Source organism: Acomys russatus, chromosome 8, assembly GCF_903995435.1.
Source record: "Acomys russatus chromosome 8, mAcoRus1.1, whole genome shotgun sequence".
Classification (NCBI taxonomy): Eukaryota; Metazoa; Chordata; class Mammalia; order Rodentia; family Muridae; genus Acomys; species Acomys russatus.
In genome coordinates, this window is record NC_067144.1 from 31,938,321 (window position 1) to 31,959,178 (window position 20,858).

General features: G+C 37.7%; 1 protein-coding gene across 1 annotated transcript in view; it reads left to right on the top strand.

Moving 5' to 3' along the window:
* The window catches only part of Myh15 (myosin heavy chain 15), a 118,308-nt gene that overhangs the window by 22,493 nt on the left and 74,957 nt on the right, over positions 1-20,858 (top strand). The window contains exons 10-18 of the mRNA XM_051150353.1: positions 595-698; positions 2,434-2,572; positions 3,699-3,817; positions 4,912-5,061; positions 5,883-6,053; positions 14,926-15,105; positions 16,091-16,223; positions 18,747-18,814; positions 19,775-19,862. Coding sequence (XP_051006310.1) covers positions 595-698; positions 2,434-2,572; positions 3,699-3,817; positions 4,912-5,061; positions 5,883-6,053; positions 14,926-15,105; positions 16,091-16,223; positions 18,747-18,814; positions 19,775-19,862 — 1,152 coding nt within the window. The remainder of the gene's footprint in view (positions 1-594; positions 699-2,433; positions 2,573-3,698; positions 3,818-4,911; positions 5,062-5,882; positions 6,054-14,925; positions 15,106-16,090; positions 16,224-18,746; positions 18,815-19,774; positions 19,863-20,858) is intronic.

Below are 20,858 nucleotides of genomic sequence, written 5' to 3' on the forward strand. Positions count from 1 at the left end.
CGGCTGTTTAGCATTGTCCTGCATTCTGTTTCCTGATGAAATGAATCCTAACAGGACTCATTATCCCACCAGCAGTGCTAACACTGTATCTGACTGATGGATACCTTGAATGAAGAACCCAGCCTCCTGTGAGTGGGGATGCAAAGTAACAGGAATACATAATTAATGCTCCCTGAGGGCTGACCCCAGAGCTGGCTGTTTCCTAGGCAGAAACTCAGGTCTGTTGTACTTTACAGACCATTTTTATACCCTGGCCCTCTCCCATGAGTCTAGGCCAAGTGCATATAAACAAAGTTTTGCCCACACATATTATCTGCTGCTCCCTGACAACCACCGTCATAGCATACTGCCGCAACTGACTCTGCTTTTGGATTTGGTCAACCTGGTGATTTCATGGGAGGCCTTGACACATGACTGACAAGTTAACATGGGGCAAAATATTGATTATTGAGATTTTGGTCTAGAATATAGAATTTATTTTGGTTTGTTTACCTGTATTTCATAACTCTAAAAGTAACCTGAATTTTGGTCAATTGCTTCCTTAAGTCTTGTACATTTCTCTAACCTGTTTTACCTAATTATTTTCTGTTACAGAAATGCTTCTGGTGTCCACAGATGCCTCTGACTTTCACATTTGCTCCTGTGGAGTGGTTGCTGTGGAGAGCTTGGATGATGCTGAGCAGTTTCTGGCCACAGAGGTAAGGATTGGTACTTGTAGACGTTAAGTTTGGTGATGACAATGAGCAATGAAAACTAGCATCATTACACCTTACCTTGAGGGTGAGGGTGCTTCTTTCCAAAGCTTACTAGCAGTAGAAACTCAAGTATTTAATCAAAGGGCGTTATAGCTATAAAAAGCAGACAGACTTCAACTTAAAGAGCAAACTCTATTATTGGTGTGTATCTCAAAAGTCTTTATCCTGTTTCTATCTACAGGAAGTTGCTTTGGTACTGTTATTTATTTACAATTATACTCCAAGACCATGTGTTCTATAGAGTTTGATGTTTCAAACGTATTTTATAAGCATTTTGAATTAAAACTCAATTTTTTTCAGTCACGCATTTGTTCTATTGTTTATTGAACCATTCTTCAATTGTTAAATCCCAAGGCTTTTGTCTCTCTTTACCCTGCGAATAACTTAGAAGATTAATACTCTTCTTGTGTATTATATTCTCTCAATCTTCTATTTCTTATAGATGAAGGTATTGAAAAGAATATAGACTCATCCATCCCAGTTGTTACATGCATTTTAGATTAGTTACTATAATGAGTACAGTCTTCTGGGACCACATGCTGTGTCTTACAATGTAGTGGTATGGTGACATCATTAGACAGCACCTAGACACAACCTGAATGCTATCCATTTGTAATTAGCTGAATTTTATTTAATCTGAAGTTGGTCTTCATTCACATGATTGCATTTGGGCTTGAGACCCAGCTTAAAGGGGAGGCAGGTTTTTAAAGGTAAAGGGCACAATTACTTTATTTCTGCAGAATTTCCAACTATGTGAGGAACTCTCTTACTCCCCCTGGACACAGAAACAAGCAAGTTTATGTGAGCCAGAGCAAGTGGTGAATGATTTCACAACAGTCACACAAGTCTTGGAATGGGTGAGGAGTCAGGGTTGCCAAGTTAATCATTTTAGGAAATTAGGTCAGAAGCAGTTACAGAAATGGGTGCTTAGTACAAAATGGAGTTTTCCTTAGTCATCACAATATGATATTGTTTTCTTAACACATCCTCAACCCAATTTTTAAAATGAGCAAACTATGGAATAAAACCAGTTGAACATGTGAGACAAGCCGTCTAGCAGATTCTATGCTTACTGCCTTAACCATGAAAGACAAAACTATGAACCTCCAGAAGCCAGTTAGTGTGATCTTTTGCTGGAAGGGAGAAAAGAAGATCCGGGTGTTGAAGGAGACTTCTGAAGCTACTGGACACTGAACAAGCCAAGACCTAAGCCTTCCTAATTCCCGGTTTTTTTTTTTTTTTTACTGTTCACTATTTCTTTTATTTTTATTAACTTATCAAAGCATGGAAATTTTCAAATATCTGCATTTGATTTTTTTTTTTTTTCAGGAACAGTCATAGGGGAGGGGAATAAGGGGAAAATGGGAGGGAGGGAAGAATGGGAAGATACAGGGATGGGATAACCATTGAGATGTAACAAGAATAAATTAATAAAAAAAATTACCATTATAACCTAATTCCCTTTTAAAGGACCGAGTGGACTGCTGGCGGCCCAATGCTAACAGGACCGATTTGCCTTGCTTTGAGCCCAGCTGTGTCTGGGCCTGTGGTGCTCTGTCTCTCCTTGCTGCAGCCCATAGTCCAGTGCAGAACTGTGTGACACATGGCAGGGTGAGGTGCCTACTGGAGCCATCAGGCAAAGGAAGGCGCAGCTAGCCATCTGTTTCTCTTCTCATAGAAAGCCATAGACATCATGGGATTTCCTCCCCATGAGAAGTTTGGGTGTTATAAGCTTGTTGGAGCCATCATGCATTTTGGAAACCTGAAATTCAGACAGAATCCCAGAGAAGAGCAACTGGAGGCTGATGGCACAGAAAGTAAGACTCACTTTTCAAAGACACCACTTATAATTCTATTTAAATCTCAGCTTTCGGGCCTGCCTCTTCTTTTTTTTTTTTTTTTTTTTTTTTTTGAGTTTGTTTGTTTTTGTTTTGTTTTGTTTGTTTGCTTTTTTAGAGAATATTGAAAACAATCAGTCACATTTTTCTTCTTATTATTATTTATTTGACTGTGTTATGTTGCTGAGGTTTGAATTTAGGGCATCATCCCTACCAGGCAAGCCCTCCATACCTAATTCTTCATTATTGTTGCTAAAAAGTATCATCTCAATCATCATAGGATCTTCATTTCACAGAATAAGAAGCATTTTCAGTTATCACTAGTAATGTCAATGTATTTTCTTAGCTTTTGTAAAACATACTTTTAGCTCGTGGACTACTAAGAAAACAGATGGAGCAAATTATCATAAAATATAATAAGAAGTACAAGGGATGGGGGGAATTCTGAGCAAAAGCCTTGGGCACACACCTTTAATCCCAGCACTTGGGAGGCAGAGGCAGGCAGATTGCTGTGAGTTTGAGGCCAGCCTGGTCTACAAAGCAAGCCTAGGTCTGCCAAGATAATACAGAGAAACCATGTCTCAGGGGAATTCCGAAAGCAAACTTATTCCATCCTATCAAAACTACAAGGCTTCAAGTTCTGTTTTCTTCTTCTTTCATTTTCTTCCTCCTCCTCTTCCTCCTTTTTCCTTTTCTTCATCATCATCAAAATAAAAAGACTTCTATCATGAATGGGAAAGTGCCCCTTAGTCCCCTCCCCTCAGTGAGGGCCATCGACCGTTGATCATGGCTGAGGGGAGACTTACTTCTCTTTGGGGATGTGTCACGGAGTCAGTAGTAAGTGGGTTCAGGGGATATTTTAATAATAATAAAATTTTTAAAAGAGAGAAACGCGTTTTTGGGTCTCAATGGTCTCAATATATCCATGTATGAACTGCAATCTATATTTTTTACATTGATTTAAGCACACTTTTATCCTCTGAGCAGTGTATTTAGCTACAATGTAATTATATCAACAATGTTTTCTACCCTCTTTTACTCTTTTCCTCCCTCCTCCTCTTTACCTTCCTTTCTTCTTGACATTATTCCTTACTTGTGTGACCAGATGCTGACAAAGCTGCTTTCCTCATGGGTATTAAGTCTTCCGAGTTGGTAAATGGCCTGATATACCCTAGAATCAAAATTGGTAATGAATATGTTACCAGAAGTCAAAATGTACAACAGGTAAGGCAACATTTAAGGACACTGTGACTGTGTGATTATGTAAATATTTTATATAGGTCATATTTACATATGTTCACCAACTAACAATGTTAGCTGTAAGAGTTTCTGTGAAAACAGTAGGGAGAGCTACTGTGGCGAGTATTTCAAATGTTCTTATGAGAAACATTACAGTGGTAAGGGAATATGCTGAATATTTTGACAATTCTCCCTTAGGTAGCACTTCACTCGTTATCTGCATCTCGGTTGCCCATGTAAGAAGCTTTCAGAACTGTAGAGTATTGACATGACATGAGTCCTCTTGGGATATGACATCCTTTACTTAGTGTACATCCTTAGTGTAGTGGACAGACTTCTTGTTAAGGACAGGTTAAGCATTTCTTCATGAGATGGGGATTGAGATACCTCATTGGGTATTTAGTGTAGGAAAACTTCATAAAATGACATAAAAGGACTTTTCTAGCAACTGGCCTGAGTGAATGGGGATCGTATTACTCTACAGGTTCAGAGCATCTGGAGTGGAGCCTGAGTCCCAATGTCTCTTAAAAATTTCAGATGTTGCTGATAGTAAGACTTAAGACCACAGTGTTCAGAACAAGGCTCTGGAGCATACCATCAAAACATAATCTGCGATAGTTAGTCTATTTTTAATAGCAGCATTTCTCTCATTATACTTTTGGTAAACAATCACAGTGCTAACTTTCTTCTAATTTCTTTGCTTCTTTTCCCCAACCAATTCTTGTCCTTCTTCTTTTTTCTCTCATTGTATTTAGCAGAATTCTAAAACCATAGTTTAATAAACATATACTAGTTTGACTAGAAGATGTTTGCAGATAGAAAGTGCTCAGGATTAAAGCAAACATTGTTGAAGGAACGTGCTAAAGGTTTACTTTCCTTGTTTATATGTCTGAGCCTGTATGTGGGTGTGAGCATTTGTGAGACTGGAAAAGGGAATTGGATCCCCTGGAACTGGAGTGAGAAGCAGTTGTGAGCTGCCTGGCCTGGGTGTTGAAAAAGTAGCAAACAATCTCTCCACACCTTCTTTTCAAAGATTTAATTTTGTAATTTATGAAGAAAAATTTAAATATGACTTCTAGGTAACCCATGCTGTTGGTGCACTGTCTAAATCAATATATGAAAGGATGTTTAAATGGTTAGTGGCACGTATGAACCAGGTCCTGGGTACCAAGCTGTCAACCCACTTCTTCATCGCTGTTCTTGACATCACTGGTTTTGAAATACTTGAAGTAAGTATACGTGGGAAGAGTCAAATCAATGGGTAGTTTGAGGGGAGTAGAAAATTTGAGTAGTAAAGTTTAAGCATGGGAAAACATGAGAAAAGCATGCTAAGAATCAGTATACTTAAATCAACGGGCATGCTAATGTGGAAGGAGGAATAGCTCATAGAGTCTCATTCTTAGACGATGAGCTACAGGCCCCTAATGACTGCTCAAAGAGGAAGAATTAGTTCTCCCAGGGATGATCCCATAGTAGGTTGTGCAATACAGAGTGGTCATCTTTGAAACCATGTACACGTAAGAAACAAAACAAATGGACTAAGCGGTTGTAATATTTTCCACATACACTTATGTGTGTAACAATAATAATAAAATAAAAAGAGGCTATCAACTTGAGAGTGAGGGTGCATAGGAGGGATTGTAGGGAAGAAATGGAAGAGAAAGTTGTATAATTCAATTTCTATTAAAACATATTTTAAAAAGAAAACCAAAACAAGCAAATAAACAGAGTAATTATACCTAAACATTAAGGGCTATTTTGCATAGAAGAGAGCTACAATTAGTAACATTTATTGTTGTTAGAATTAGTCCATATTTTAATCAAGGTAAATAGAGGTCTTGGCTGACTTGTTGAATTATAATTTCTTTGAGAATTATTTTACTCAACAATTATTAGCTTGTAGATGCATCTGAAGGAGACAGGAATTTAGCTGAGCACTGCTAATAGTTGGGCACCATCATGTGATGGTGACTGTGATTTTTTTTCTCATTAATACATATTCTTGCAAGTGGAATTCTTATTTTTAACTCGTCTCTCTACCCATTCATAGTACAATAGTCTTGAGCAACTCTGCATCAATTTTACCAATGAAAAGTTGCAACAGTTCTTCAACCAGCACATGTTTATTCTGGAGCAAGAAGAATACAAGAAAGAAGGCCTTGACTGGGTATCCATTGACTACAGTCTGGATTTGCAAGCTTGCGTAGATCTTACTGAGAAGGTATGATATATATGAAAAGTGTGTGTGTGTGTGTGTGTGTGTGTGTGTGTGTGTGTGTCCTCCTTGTCCATTTTTATTTGCAAGCGATCACAGCTTACAATGCTGATCCATTTCAGGAAGTGGTCTCTGTCAGCAGAGAGGGAATGTGTCTGGAAGGCTCTGTCCATTTTCTCCTGATGATCTTTGTGTGCAGAATCTGTGGCATCCTAGCTTAACTCTCCTGTCAGCTGCCCTACTCCATCATGTGTAACACAGCCTGTCTGCGCCTTTTCTCTCTGTGTGTGTGTGTGCGTGTGTGTGTGTGTGTGTGTGTGTGTGTGTTCTCCACTGTTAAAATGCAATGGGGCTTTCTGAAAATCAAATGGCCAACCTCTACTTTTCTCAAGGGAAAAAGCAGAGATGAAAATGTGAACTCTGCAGTGCCTCTCAACAGTGAGTGTAGCCATATCCAGGGAAGCTTAAGGAAATTTGGCAAATTAGCACGCAGATAAACAATTGATCTAAATCTTTTAAGCTGGTACCCAGAATATTTTTAGTTCATTTAATTGGACCTGTAATTCATGACAGTGTTTTTGTGGCTTGTTAACAAAGTAGTTGTAGCATAAGGTTTCTGGGCTGTGTGAGCCCTCTTACATTGCTCTGTGCTCTGGGAAGGATTAGTGGGGTTTAGTAGAAGAGTTCATGTTCTCTTTTCTGCTGCTTTGTCCACAGGAACAAGCACTGTCTCATGGTAATAATTTAGTGCTTTTTCTTGGTTCTTATCAGGAATTGCAGTATGTTTTGAAGGCAAGCCTGAGCAGGTCAAAGCCTTTGCTTTCCTCAAAGCTCTTTAAATACACTATTTTCCATGCCTACCTTTAAAAAAAGATTTAAGATAAAGGTAAATCCTATAATTCTTAAAAGGAATACATATCACATTGATTTTAAATTTTCAGTGAACTTCTCAATAAGAAAGGCAGGTAGAATTAAAAAAATATAAGATTCCTTTTATTACTATAAACTTCTTAAAATAATAGTAATAAACCAACCATGGTATGATAAGTTGTGTGTGTGTGTGTGTATGTGTGCACACATGCATGTTTGCATGTGCATGCATGCATGTGTTGGTTTTCTGATTAGAAATAAGCCAGAGGGCTGGAGAAAGAGCTCAGTGGTTAAAAGTACTGGCTGCTTTTCAAGAGGTTCTGAGTTCAATTCCCAGAAACAACATGGTGGCTCACAACCTTTTAATGGGATCTGATTCCCTCATATACATAAAAAATATTTAAAAAAGAAAAATGTTAAAAAAAGAAATAAAACAGAACTTCAGATTGGCAAATGAAGACTTAATTTTTGGCAACTGTCACTTCTAACACCTGCTTACACTGCTTGTAATGAGACACTTTTTCAAATAGAAAGCAGGGATCTAGAGATTGTTTAGATCATGGTAGGTCAGTGCTATTGACTTTTATGTGACCAGAGGTTATTGCTTCGTTTATTCTAGTCTCGAGTGCTCCAAGTTATATTCTTGCAATGTGAATGTGATTTCCTGTTGTATTTTCTACTTGTTTGATAAAAAGTGAAAAAGTATTGACTAGGTTACAGAAAGCAAAGATAAATCTTCAACTACTTCAAATAACTCAGGCTAGATTAATAGCAAAAGCTCTCCTGAAAAATACAATATTTTGGGAAAAAAATCCAGTATATTGATTGGGAGAGAAAAGTGTTTATAGTAATGGTAAAACTTAGTTCTTGATATAGAACGAATCATGAGACGTTTTAAATCAAAGCAACTACATCACTTCTCTATATACCAAACATGTTGTGTTGTGCGTAGTCTACATATATGTAGGGGGAGGATTTTCCTTCTTCTTCCTCATTTCATTCCCCTGTGTTTTCAGACACAAGTAAACCAGGGTCTGTCATTTCCACCTGCTTCAGTTCTTTATCTGTGAACCTGAGTTAATGAGGTCAAGCTATGAGGGTCAAAGGGCATCACACGGAGACAGACGGAATCTTTCTCTGTGCTTGCCTTTGGGAGCTTAGCTTCAACCTCAGTTGGGTGGTCTCTGACCACCTCAGAACTTTAGTTCATGCTGTACAGGGAGTGACATAGGACCTCATGAATATTTTCGTACATTTTTTTTGGACTGTTCTTGGCTTCTCCTTCCTAGAAGCTTTCCAGGCACTGTGTTCGCTACCACAACACAAAATGCTCAATACTAAAAATATGAGTTTTTTGACTTTTAAAATATGAGTTTCCTGTGTTTTATATTACTGGTCAACTGATTAGCTGGACTTGAAAAAGTGATTTTCAAACATAAACGTTTCGTGTTTTCAAGTTTACAAAAATGTTCATCTCATATTGAACCAAGCTTAACGATTTCATATCTTTCTTCAAGCTTATGATGACCTCCTTCTACGTAAGTGCTGTGAGGAAATCTATTATAGGATTAACTCACAATTATTAAAATATTGTAATTCAGAACTTAATTTACTTCCTGAAGTACTATCATACAATTACAAATTTATGGTTATGTACAAGGCTTCATTAGAGAGATTATCCCTGTTGTTTCTTTGGACAAATATCCAAAGATTCATGTTTAAGAACTTGTTACCCTTGAAGCATAGCTTTAAAAGTTATGGCATTCTCCCATGGGATCAGCATAAAGTTCCGAATTCCACTGGCCTCAGTTTTTACCATTGTAAGAGATGCTGGGTGTAAACGGTATTACATCGTGGATAACACAACTGGTCTTTCTTGATAACTTGGTCCAAATTAACATTTTCTCCTACATTTGATTATTTATCTTTCATTATGCTTTGAAAGTTTTGTAGGATGAATTTTGAGCATATTCATCCCTCACCAAAATCTTCCCGGATCCACCCCCCTTCCCTGTCCACCCCAACTACTCCTGAATGTGTGGTCTTCCACCAGAGCACAGTTGGCCTAGGGGAGCTACATTCCCTCTCCCAGCAACTAACAAGGCCATAACCCCATGGGTAGGGATGGATTGACTTCTTTGGAGTACGTTTTGGTTGTTTCTATATAGTGACAGGCTGCCAGACAATAGCTGTTGATATCAGTAGACAATTAGTAAATATTCCAAAATTTTTCTAAATTATCTTAAACTCTGGTAATTGCATTAAATAGATATTGCAGCTTTCCAAAAAGAGTTCTTTGATTATGCTTATTTTGTTATTTTTAATATGAAGTAATTAACTTTAGTATGTAGTTATTTCTTGTGTGCCTGAAATTTTTTAAAATGTATAGCTTCATGCTTATTTATAGTGTGTTCTCAACCAGGAGGCTGAAATTTCAGAATTCAAACTTTTCCATATTGGAGCATATATCAATGTTCACCTATCAATTAATTGCTTACTAGGAATTTCCTGAGGACTTACACTAAGAGTAATAAGGCTTAGAAGGCATCATCTTTCCTCTCAAGGAACTTCACTTATAATTGGAAAGATGTCTTGAAACCATGACTTTTCCCCATTAAATAGATAAATCTACTACTCAATTACTTATCTCTTCACTCTGTTGCTGAGGCAGGGATTTCCCCTAAGCTATGTGAATGGATGAACATGTGGCATCCAACACGGAGCAGGAGAGATCAGCCACTTATTTGTTATGGTGTTCCTATTTTGCTCATACTTTTAGGAATTTGATACTCCATACCACTTGAGGCCAGATAAGGGCTGCACCCAGCACAGAGTAAATAGGGGCTAAAGGAGGCAGGCTCTGAGGCAATAGGGTGACTTCCAATATCTGCAGGAAGATGCGATGGACTTGTCTAATTCCATTGCTAACAGTGTACAGAAGCCTAGACACTGGACATGGTCCATCTCATATGAGCAATCACTTGCTATGGGATCTAATCCAGGGTGTTCAGTGGGAAAGGAACATATGCTTGGGGTCCCTAAGCCCCTGTTCGTTTTCTGTAAATGTGGAAGTACACAATGGTGCTGAGTCTAAATTATCATACAGTGACGTGCCGATGAACTCAAGTCTTCGGCAAAAGCAAAGGAACTCTAAGTCTAATAAATGTAAAATGTCTTTTTAAATGGTAAATATAGAATAACAATAATAAAAGACACAGGCAAAGAGAAGTCCAGAGCATCCAAAAATCAGAGGTTGCCTGTGTGTGTAAGAATCAATAAAGTTCTGCCAAGAAAGGTGTAATGTTTAGGCTAGATCTTCAGAAATGGATGTTATTTGTGCAGGTTAAAACACGCGGCTAGTGAAATGATGAGAGGGCAGGCAGGCACAAACACACAGAGATGGAAATGTCTCCTTGGAAATGTCATGTCCCTACTTGAGCTTTCAATATTCAAAAAGAAATACCTAGGGGAAAAGGACGAGCAGACCGTGAGGGGATATTAATGAATTTATTCCTTATTTTAAGCAATGGGAGTATGTTGGGTTCTGAGCCAGGCAATGGAGAAATAAGAGCAGCTGATATTTGATCTGCTATAAAATAAGGCCAGTGGGGAGGCAGCTCAGAAATCAAGAGGTCCTGAACCAGGGCAACAGACATGCCAGTAGTAAGAAAATGATTGTGAAAGAAATAAAAGCAGGATTCATAATTTTCTTTTTTTTTTAAATTTTTGTCTTTTTATTTTATATACAAATACATGAAAAAACTTTACATTAAAACAAAAGAAATCATACATTTTCAGATAAAAGCTTTAAAAACATTGGAATAAAAAAAAAAAAGCCTGAGAACATTAGAACAATCCCATCATATGGACTTAATCAGTGTCTCATGGTATGTATGGTACTAAGGAATGAATCTTGGGTCTAATGAGTGCTAAGCAGGCACTCTGCCAGTGAGCTACATCCTAGCCTTGACCAATGTCTCTTGTATGACTTTATCTGGGTTGTTGTTAATTTTTGAAATATATTTTATTAATTTATTCATATTACATCTCAATTGTTATTCCATCCCTTGTATCCTCTCATTCCCCCCTCTCTTCCTTTTTCCCCTTACTCCCCTCCCCTATGACTGTGACTGAGAGGGACCTCCTCCCCCTGTATGCTCATAGGGTATCAAGTCTCTTCTTGGTAGCCTGCTATCCTTCCTCCCCATCCAGGGAACGTGGTCAAATATGGGGCACCAGAGTTCGTGTGAAAGTCAGACCCGACACTCCACTCAACTGTGGAAAATGTCCTATCCATTGGCTAGATCTGGGTAGGGGTTCAAAGTTTACTGCATGTATTGCCCTTGGCTGGTGCCATAGTTTGAGCAGGACCCCTGGGACCAGATCTGCCCATTATAATATTTTATTTGTAGGTTTCTAGGACCCTCTGGATCCTTCTATTTCCCCATTCTCCCTTGCTTCTCTCGCTGGAAAAATCGTAATTTTCAAAAGAGAGAGAGGTCATAGTGCAAGTGTTTTCAGTCAGAGAAACTGATTCAAACCATTTACTGTGAAATATGGGTGCAATAGAATTTATTGTCAACATGATGCCTTGAGGCAGATCTGTAAGGAATTATCTAGATTAACGTTTAACCTCTGAGAATGTTCTCTTGATTAGGTTTGTCAATATGGGAAGAGCCAATTTAGTTGTGGGTGGGGCCATTCCATGAGCAAGATATCCTAGTTACATGAACCTGAGAGGGTAAACTGAGCACTACCCAGCATGCACTTAGTGCCCTCTACTTCTTGACTTTGTGAGTAATGTTCAAAGCTGTCTTGAGCTCTGCTTCCGTCACTACTCTACAATGATGGGCAGGAATATGGAACCCTTCTCCTCTGATTTGACTCTCTCAGGGTATTTAATTATAGCAACAGGAAAAGAAACTAAGATAATAGTGCAAGATGATAGCAAATAATCACCCTTTTCCAACCTCTTTACAAGTTAACTGTTGAAGAACTCCATATTCATTAGAAGTTCATACCTCTAGAGCAATTGAGAAATAAAGGAGACCTTGAAGACTGTGATGTGCGATTTCTGGTGCTATAAAACCATTACATTTCAAGTATAAAGTCTACTTGGTTTACATAAAACTTCTATTCATCCCAAAGTTAGTATATTGACTTCACTAGGAAATCAGGGATCAGGGGCTCTTCGGGTGTGGTGTGGTGCACACGGCTGCTTTGCCATGTTCTCCTGTTAACAGGCTTCCTTTCGGGTGTGGCATGGTGCGCACGGCTTCTTTGCCATGTTCTCCTGTTAACAGGCTTCCTTTTGGTAGATGCTTATGTTTGTAAACGATTATTCCAGCTTTCAGTAAAATTTGGCTGTTAGTATATAAGAAACTACATGGTGTAAGATGGAGTTCAGTCTTCCAAGCTCCCAAAGAATTCACATGTTTGCGTGAGTCCATCAGCTATTTAAGTTATGGCATTCCTCTTTTCTTTCCCCTCTCCCACCTTTTTTGATTGTCCTTATTTTTCACATTGTCAACAACTCACAAAGCCAGTGTTTTATGTACAAGATGGGCATCTAATTTGCATGGAATGTGTTGTGCTGACAACACTTCTTGATTCACTCCATTTTGAGTCTTGGAATGAAGAGAAGGGCCAAGAATTACTTTTGGGTTGTTTCTATAAATTGCACACTCTAGATCCATAGGGAAAAAATTAAAGGATACAAAACCTGGGATTTTCAAGATGACTTGATGGGTATAAGTGCTTGTCACAGAAGCCTGACAACACGAGTTTGGTTCACATAACCTACATAAAGGTAAAAGGAGAGAGCCTATTCTACAAAGTTGTCCTATGGCTTACACACACACACACCATGGAATGTGTGTGTCTACCTCCCTGTCACATGCATACACAATAACAATAACTTTAAAAGTTAAAATATGGAAAACCACTATATAGATTTATATTAAAGTGGCAAATAATTGAAATTTTTATCCTCAACTATTTGATTAATTATTATGTGGAGTAAGAATGAAACTTATTACTGTGGCTCTAGTGAGATATTTAGAAGAAGGAATTTTAAGTATAAATATATATTGTTTTACTACATTGTATATCTTGAGCCGTGACTCTTATGATATCTCTGCAGGAAATCATTTAAGCACCAGTGACTGCCCTTATCAATTCTGATGAGAATTCAAGGATCTACTAGGAAAGTTAGATCAGATCTATCTTAGTTGTTATCCCTTGAACTCATAGCTCCCCTGTTTCTCTGGGCCACTTTGGTAACCATGTGCTGTATGTCTTTTGGCCACACACTTTTAAGAGTGGAGCCTATGTCTAAGTCATATTATCATATCTCTAAATATCTGGAATAGTGAGCTGATCTTGGAAGGCTCTTCAAAGTTATTTGTATAGTGAATAGGTAAATAAAGTTAATATAAAAGAAATATATAAATATAAGCATTCCTAGTTTTTCCTTGCATGACAAATGTGTTTTACCTGATTGTGTTTCTTTGTGCATATTATTTAGTGGAAGGACCCATTAGAATTGGTTAGTTCAAAAATTTGTCTTAAATCCCTTATTCTCTTCATTAGGAAGTTGTGGCATAGCTCTCCTTTTGACTACATCACATGTATAATGACTTCTCACAAGCTCTGCCACCATTTCTAGGCAGATAAATGCGTAGCAAACCATGATGCTATGGACCAAATCCAGCCTGCAGTCTGGTATGACTGAAACATTGCCTCTTCTTTTCCTTGTATGTGCCACAGTGAATGAGCAGGTAGCAAACAACTTGCAAAGACTATGACCGTTTAGAGAAATTTTGCTTAAGGAAGTCATAACATTTTCTCCCTTACCTCTTTGCATATTCCTAAAGCCCTTTAAAATGCAAATGCTACTGTTAGCTCATTGCTTTCCAATCTGCTTGAGAGACTTCTGCTCTAAACCATCTTTTTCTTCAAACACAAGCCAACCCACATCTCTTCATGTTAAACGTCCCCAAAAGGCTTCTCATTACATTCAAAACCCAGTCACATTACCACAGCCTGTAAGTTCTTTGGGAGCCAGCTACATTTAACTTTGTGACTTTTTTCCTTATACCATATGCCATGGATGGCTTTGTTGGGGTCACCCTTGCTTCTGATAGGATCTCATATTTGCAAGGGTCTTCTGTGTTGGGGTCCCTGCCATTTTCATTTTCTCCTTTCCTTGCCAGAATACTTAAACTAGATGTTTCCAGGTTGTTCTCCTTCAGGCCAAAAAGGTCTCATGGTAAAATGACTTCCACCCCTTCATTCTCAGTCTTTCTACTTTATAAGATGCCTTCAGAGCACTTACATGGAACCAAGTTAATTACCCCATAGCTATTTGCTTATTTTGCCTATTATCTCTGCCCCACTTGAATGTCATTACAGCGAGAAGCTCACTGCTGCCCCTGCTGGTAATGTGTACTTAAAGGACTCATGGTGTAATGGCATTGTTCTGTGCTGGGAAGAGCTTCCCTTTGTCAACTAGTTTTTGTGAAAGATTTATATGAACTTACTAACAGAAATATTCCTTTCTGATACTTGTTAGAACTCACTTTTGTCCCAGCCCGTGGGACAAATTGAACCAGGGTTCACCTGAAAGAGGCAGTGGGGATTGAAAGTGGGGACAGAGACGTGAGAAATAATGAGTCAAGTCTGGAAATTTCTGATCAAGACTCTCTTTAATGCAGACAAGTAAGACTATATATAGCAAGGTCGACAGGGTCTATTCTAATCCCACTTTCTCTAGCCCCTAGGCTGGAATACAATCGAATAGCTCCCTGTAAGAACTTCCCTATTTCTCTGGGTAGTTCCCTGTAAGGTCTTCCCTATTTATTTCAAAGGTAAACAATCCAAAGATAGCCTAGAACACAAGACATCAAGCGTCAATAACCCCAAGGTCACAGCACGTAGCCTAAGCACGGGATTTCTAACATGGCTGAATTTAGCATGGCTCCCCACAACTTTTATCCCTCTCCCACAGCCCATGGGCATTTTCTCCATCCTTGAAGAGGAATGTATGTTTCCTACGGCTACTGACAAGACTTTCAAGACCAAACTCTTTGAGAACCATTTTGGAAAGTCAGCTTACTTCCAGAAGCCCACATCTGCTGAGAAGGAGAACTTCGAGGTTCACTTTGAACTTGCTCATTATGCAGGAGTGGTGAGTTAGCCCTTCACTCCCAGGTCCACATTTTCTGATCTCTGAAGCAAATGAATTTGTCTAAACTCCTCAGCTAATACTTTAGTGCCATTTATTTTAAATAATGAGGTGAATAAGTGGATCACAGTGGTAGAGGAGATGTGATGTCTCCTTTTAGTGGTCAGGAAATGAAATGTCCATACTACGATAGCTTATGCATAGAGGTCAGAAATCTCAAAATGTACTCTGACACCCAGCCTCAAACCAAGGCTGCTGCCGAAGGCCTGGAGACCATCAAAGTCAGGAACACCTACCCCTTTTGTTTTGCTTTTAACTTGACATCGTGTAAATGATTTTAAGTCACCTTTTAAAAAAGAAATGGTGTGAAGTAATGGTCACTAAATTTGGCCAAAAGAATTCTAACGATTTGCTTGCCTCTCCAGTGACACATGTCAATTTTCCTTTTTTGTAGCCACTGATTATAAGAGAGCAGATACGTAACTAATGGATGAAAATGATGTATCTCAACCTAAAATGACCTCCGAAGTTTCCCTAGATATAGTTCTATTATTATTATTATGGAATATAGTTGGAAGGATATGTAAAATACCACTGTATTTGCTAACTTTATTCTGAGTACTCACTATGTGCTAGAGAAAATAGATTTATTTTTTAGTGCTGCCTATGAAAAGTGCTGCTATGAATGATTTCTAATGGTGATAAGTTCCAATTCACCCTCCCTCTATCCCTTTCTCTGTCCTTTCCCTATGTTTTTAACCCATTACTTTATTTTCTGTCAAATCTTTTTATTTTCTTTTCCTTTGAAAATGCAAACTTTTAAAAATCTAATTGGGTTTCATGATGGCCTTCTGGCCACCATGTTACTCAATATCATTATTAAATTAATACTAAAGGATACATTGTATAGATTTTTTAAGCAATGCATTTTCCATATTAATGCATACCTTTTCTTATTTTATTACCTGAAACACATGCCTTTCTAAAGGTCCCTTATAACATCAGTGGTTGGCTTGGAAAGAACAAAGACCTTCTTAATGAAACAGTGGTGACTCTACTTCAGAAATCCTCCAACAAAGTCCTGGCGAATCTCTTTTCAAATGATGTCTTTGCTGGCACTGGTGAGTTGGTCTCCACTGGTGATTTACTTCCACGTCAGGGTTGATGGGTGACTTGGTTTCTTCAAAGGTCCTTTCTGCTTTCTGTGATAAAAACTTTTGTTTTCTGTGGTGTCCTTCCTCTCCTAGAGAGTTTATGATCAATTCATGCTTTTCTTCTAGACTTACCTACAAAGAGAAAACTGACAGCACAGTTTGATGAAGGTTTTGAAGACAACAATAATCCTCAAATATATATCAAAAGACCAATCTAGTTTTGAAAATCTTAATTTGCTTTATTTGCAATTCTAAATTGATTGGCAGTCTAAAGCAAAGCAAAACAAAACATATTACACCAAACTGTGCGACACTAGTAAGAGAAAAAAAAAATGATGTGTAAAACTGGAAGTTATTGAGACAACCTTGTTGACCATAGCTTACATTTACCTTATGTGAACATGGTTTAAATAGTTGACAGAGAGTGTTTGGCTAGAACCTTGCTACTTGCTCAGTGTTGGTTATAATTTGCTTTCTTATTAATTTACATGTTATGTCATACAGAGAAATATTTGAGCTAAATTTAGGATGTCTTAAGACAGCTTTGGGCTAAAGTTTATCTATCTATCTATCTATCTATCTATCTATCTATCTATCTATCTACCTTCTCTCTCTCTTCTTGCCCTCCCCCCTCTCTCCCTACCTATCTTCCTACCTATCATTTCACTTTGGTTCATATAGGTTCAATAATCAAAATATGTCCCCCCATGTCTACAGATGTTCTTTTTTGTTGTAAAATGGAAACTCCTAGTAGATGTTAAGTCTGGCAAAGCCAGGTTCCCTCAGCATACATAGGATGGAGTGTACCAGCTGTCCTTTCAGCAGGGCATGTGCTTTCACCTCCTAACATTCTCACTTTCTATTATTTTATACCCAGCTTCACGTTAACGTCTGCTCTCTCTTAGCATGATTTAGGCCTCCTGATCAACATGGTCAAGAAGTAGATGAACAATGTGGCATGTACTAGACTCTTCAGCGCATGGTGATATCATTAAGGAGCAATTCTGGCATACTTTGGGTCTGGCCATTGTCAAGAGGAGAGAGAAATAAAAATGGTTGTGTTTAATTTTGATAATTCAGAGGAAATATAGCTCCCTGATTCTATTAGTCTTTTTTTTTTTAAGACTATGTCTTGATAGTGGCTGGCCTCAAGCTACTTCTGCCTCAGTCTCCTAAGAAATCAGGATGACTGGAACAGAGTACTGTTCCTACCTTTTATCTGGGTCTTCTCTGGTGCCTCTGAGTTGGTGAGGTAGTGGCCATATAGCTTACAGTTCTTAGTTGGTTAATTATCTGAAGGCACATAGAAGAATCACAGAAGGGGATGGTCAAACAACAGGGAAGGAATTCGGAGTGTTCATCGTCAAAGTGTGCTGCATTCTTTGCATCAAGAAGAGAAGAATGGAAGGCAAAGAGGGATCTTTGAAAAAAAAAAAACCATATTCTAGTGCTTCTTGTAAATAATTCCTTCTAAAATTCTAACTCATCCACACATTAAAATTTTCCCCAATAGCCATACTTTCTCTTGACAAATTGCTGTATTTTAGACCAAGGTTATAGTTTCAGAATGTAATGTCAGATAATAGTATTTCCATTCAAAAATGGGGAAAATGAAGTGCACAGAAATCATGTTAGTCACTTAGAGGACCTGACTCTCCCAAAAAGACCTTCATGATTACATTTCATGGCTTATGTCTCTACACAGTAATTACTCAGGCTCAGAAACTATGTGTTTTACTATTATGTACTAACTGGTGTCCTATAGTCTCCAAGTTGCCTGTAGTTTTGTTGTTTCTGCCATTGTACACCTGAGTGAGTTAGAACTGTACAGCTGTTTGCAAGGTATTTTAACTTAGTGTGGATTCTTTCGCTTCAGTAGTAAGGAATGGAGAGTAATTTGCATCCTTAAATAAACCTTGAGAGTACCTGAGTGTTGCCATAAGTAGCCAATGTAGAGAAATTAAAAAGATCAACATAAAAGGGCCTATATTATCACACAGTAGATAACTACTAATAACATTTTGGTTTGCAGGTCTCTCATTTGCTGTCATTTCTATCCTAACTGTGCTTAAAACAATCAGGATAATAATATTCAACATAGACATTCTGTAACTTTTCTTAAAATAACACTTAAAATAGTTCCATGTTTGTTATATGATCTACATAATCATTAAAGCTTGGAGTATTCTACTGCATGCATATTTATTCATAATTTAATATGTCTTATGGACATTTCTTAACTTCTCTTTTGCTCAGATTTTCCACAATGACTAGATAATACTTGAGTGAATATATTTATATAGCTATCCTATTATTTCTTTAGGGAGAAGCATCAAAGGCATCTTGTGAAGGATGTAGATATTTCTTAAAGCTTTTTGGTACAAACTGTCATGTTTTAAAACTTGGATGAATTTGTTTTTATCAACACTATGATAATATCATGTATTTTGGCAAAAGGCATTTAAATTTTTTCTTCTTTTGCTTTTTAAGCTACACAGTTTGGTGAGAAGACACACAAGAAAGGAACATCATCTCAATTGATTACATCTCGGCATAAAGTAATTTTCATATTTTAATTTTTAAAAAAATTAGTTAATTAATTAATAATTGTTATTTTGTGTGTGTGTGTGTGTGTGTGTGTGTGTGTGTGTGTGTGTGTGTGTGTGTGTGATGTATGTGAGCATGCATGCCCTAGCATCCATGTGGAGGTCAGAAAAGAGCTTTGTGAATGCAGTTCTTTCTTACCATTATGTGGGTTCTGGGGATCAAATTGAGGTAACCAGGCTTTCATGGAGAGTATGTTTACACACAAGGCCATTTCATCAGCCCTAAGTAAAGCCACTTAGGTGGAAATAATAAAGCGATCTTGTTATTGTGAAGGGCTTTAGAAGTCACTGGGGTGCCATCATTAGGTCCTTTTGTCAGCTCTGAGCTAGTCCTGTGGCTGGTGTGACTATTGCCTCTTAATGACTTCCAGTGGCTAGAGTTATCATTAGGCAGTAGGAATCTATGGCACCTCATTTTCCTCCTCTCCAGACTTTGGCTCTGTTATGCCTTAAGAGAGGACCAACTCTGGTACTACCTGGTGAGTGGAATCCAGCCTGAGGCTGAGCCAGCACCATTGCCTTTTCTTCCCTTTCCCTACCCTGTTTTCTCCACTCTTCAATGTTTTAAGCAATCTTAGATTGTGATTCTGAATAATATGACCTAAAATAAAGGCTTTCAAAATAGAAAACCGGAGAAATGATTTCTTTTGCAAAGAAATCTTATTGCTTAGTTTCAAAAGCTACTGCATTCAAATTCAAGGCAGGTGGAAAATAATTCATAATTGACGGGTAAGCATTGACTTGCCAAAGGAAAGAAGTAATGCATTTGGTAAGCATGTAATAATGTTGAAATCATTGTCTCCCTGTTGGTGTTCCTGTTGGATATTGGATTCAAGTGACAGATTTAGACTTTCCGAGGTTCTTTTGTAGCTTGCAAAGTGACTTTTCTGTTTATTATGGCTTTTATTTTAGGACAACATAAATAAATTGATGACAGATTTGAAATCAACAGCACCTCATTTTGTGAGATGTATAAGTCCCAATACTAACAAAATGCCAGGTAAGAACTAGACATCATTACCATTTGCAGGAGAGAATGTATTTTAGTTCAGCCCTGTTGAATGTACTTTATAGAATTATTTACTATTTCCTTTATATATGGGTAGATTTTCACATAGAAAAGGAAAGGAAAGGAAATGTGAGGTCTCTGGACCCTCCTCCAGGCTGCTTTGAATTGTTTCAGGTGGTCATACAAAAAACTTTCCCTGAGTATGCTCCAAGTGAAATAGGTCTTTGAGTTTTAGGTTAAAATGTAGATGTGCACCTTTTCCATTCATTAGAAAGAGGAGCTATTTTTTTTAAAAGGATTGAATAATCAATCAGGATGATATTTTAGCACAAGAATAGTATTTAGTCTTCAATATATAAATTGACCATGAAGATCACTTCAGAAAATTTTAAATATTTTTTATCTCGTAATCTTTGCAATATTATCTTCCTTAATATGCCTATTGACTTAGTATGTACTTCTGGACAGTAGATACTTTTGTAGTGAATTGATGGTGGGATGGTGATGAGAGAATGGTGGTGATTTTTAGTTTCTAATTCACAGAACAGCTTTGCCAAATTTAACTATCTGGATCACATTTCTTAGATCACAGTTCAAAGCTCTCCAGCCAACTCTTTGAAATAATAGTATTTTTAAAGCTCTAGTTTGAGGTACTTAAACGAACCTATATGACAAGCACTGTGCCTTTGGACCGTCAACCACTCTTGGAATTCATACCTGAGTACTGCAGATTATGATCTGTATGGTTCTGCACTGTCTTATATTTTTATTAATCTTCTGCAATTAAGAACCTAATCTTGACAGACTATCATCTAAGTATGGAGACTGTGATGCCAAGTAGGGTTGATACTGGAATTTTTATAATGGAGATATTTCAACATTATAAGTTCATGTATGTATGTGTGTGTATATGTATACACACACATACATACATATATGTTACATATAGCTTCATTATTTTTATGAGTTGTTTTAGTTGTGTGTTTG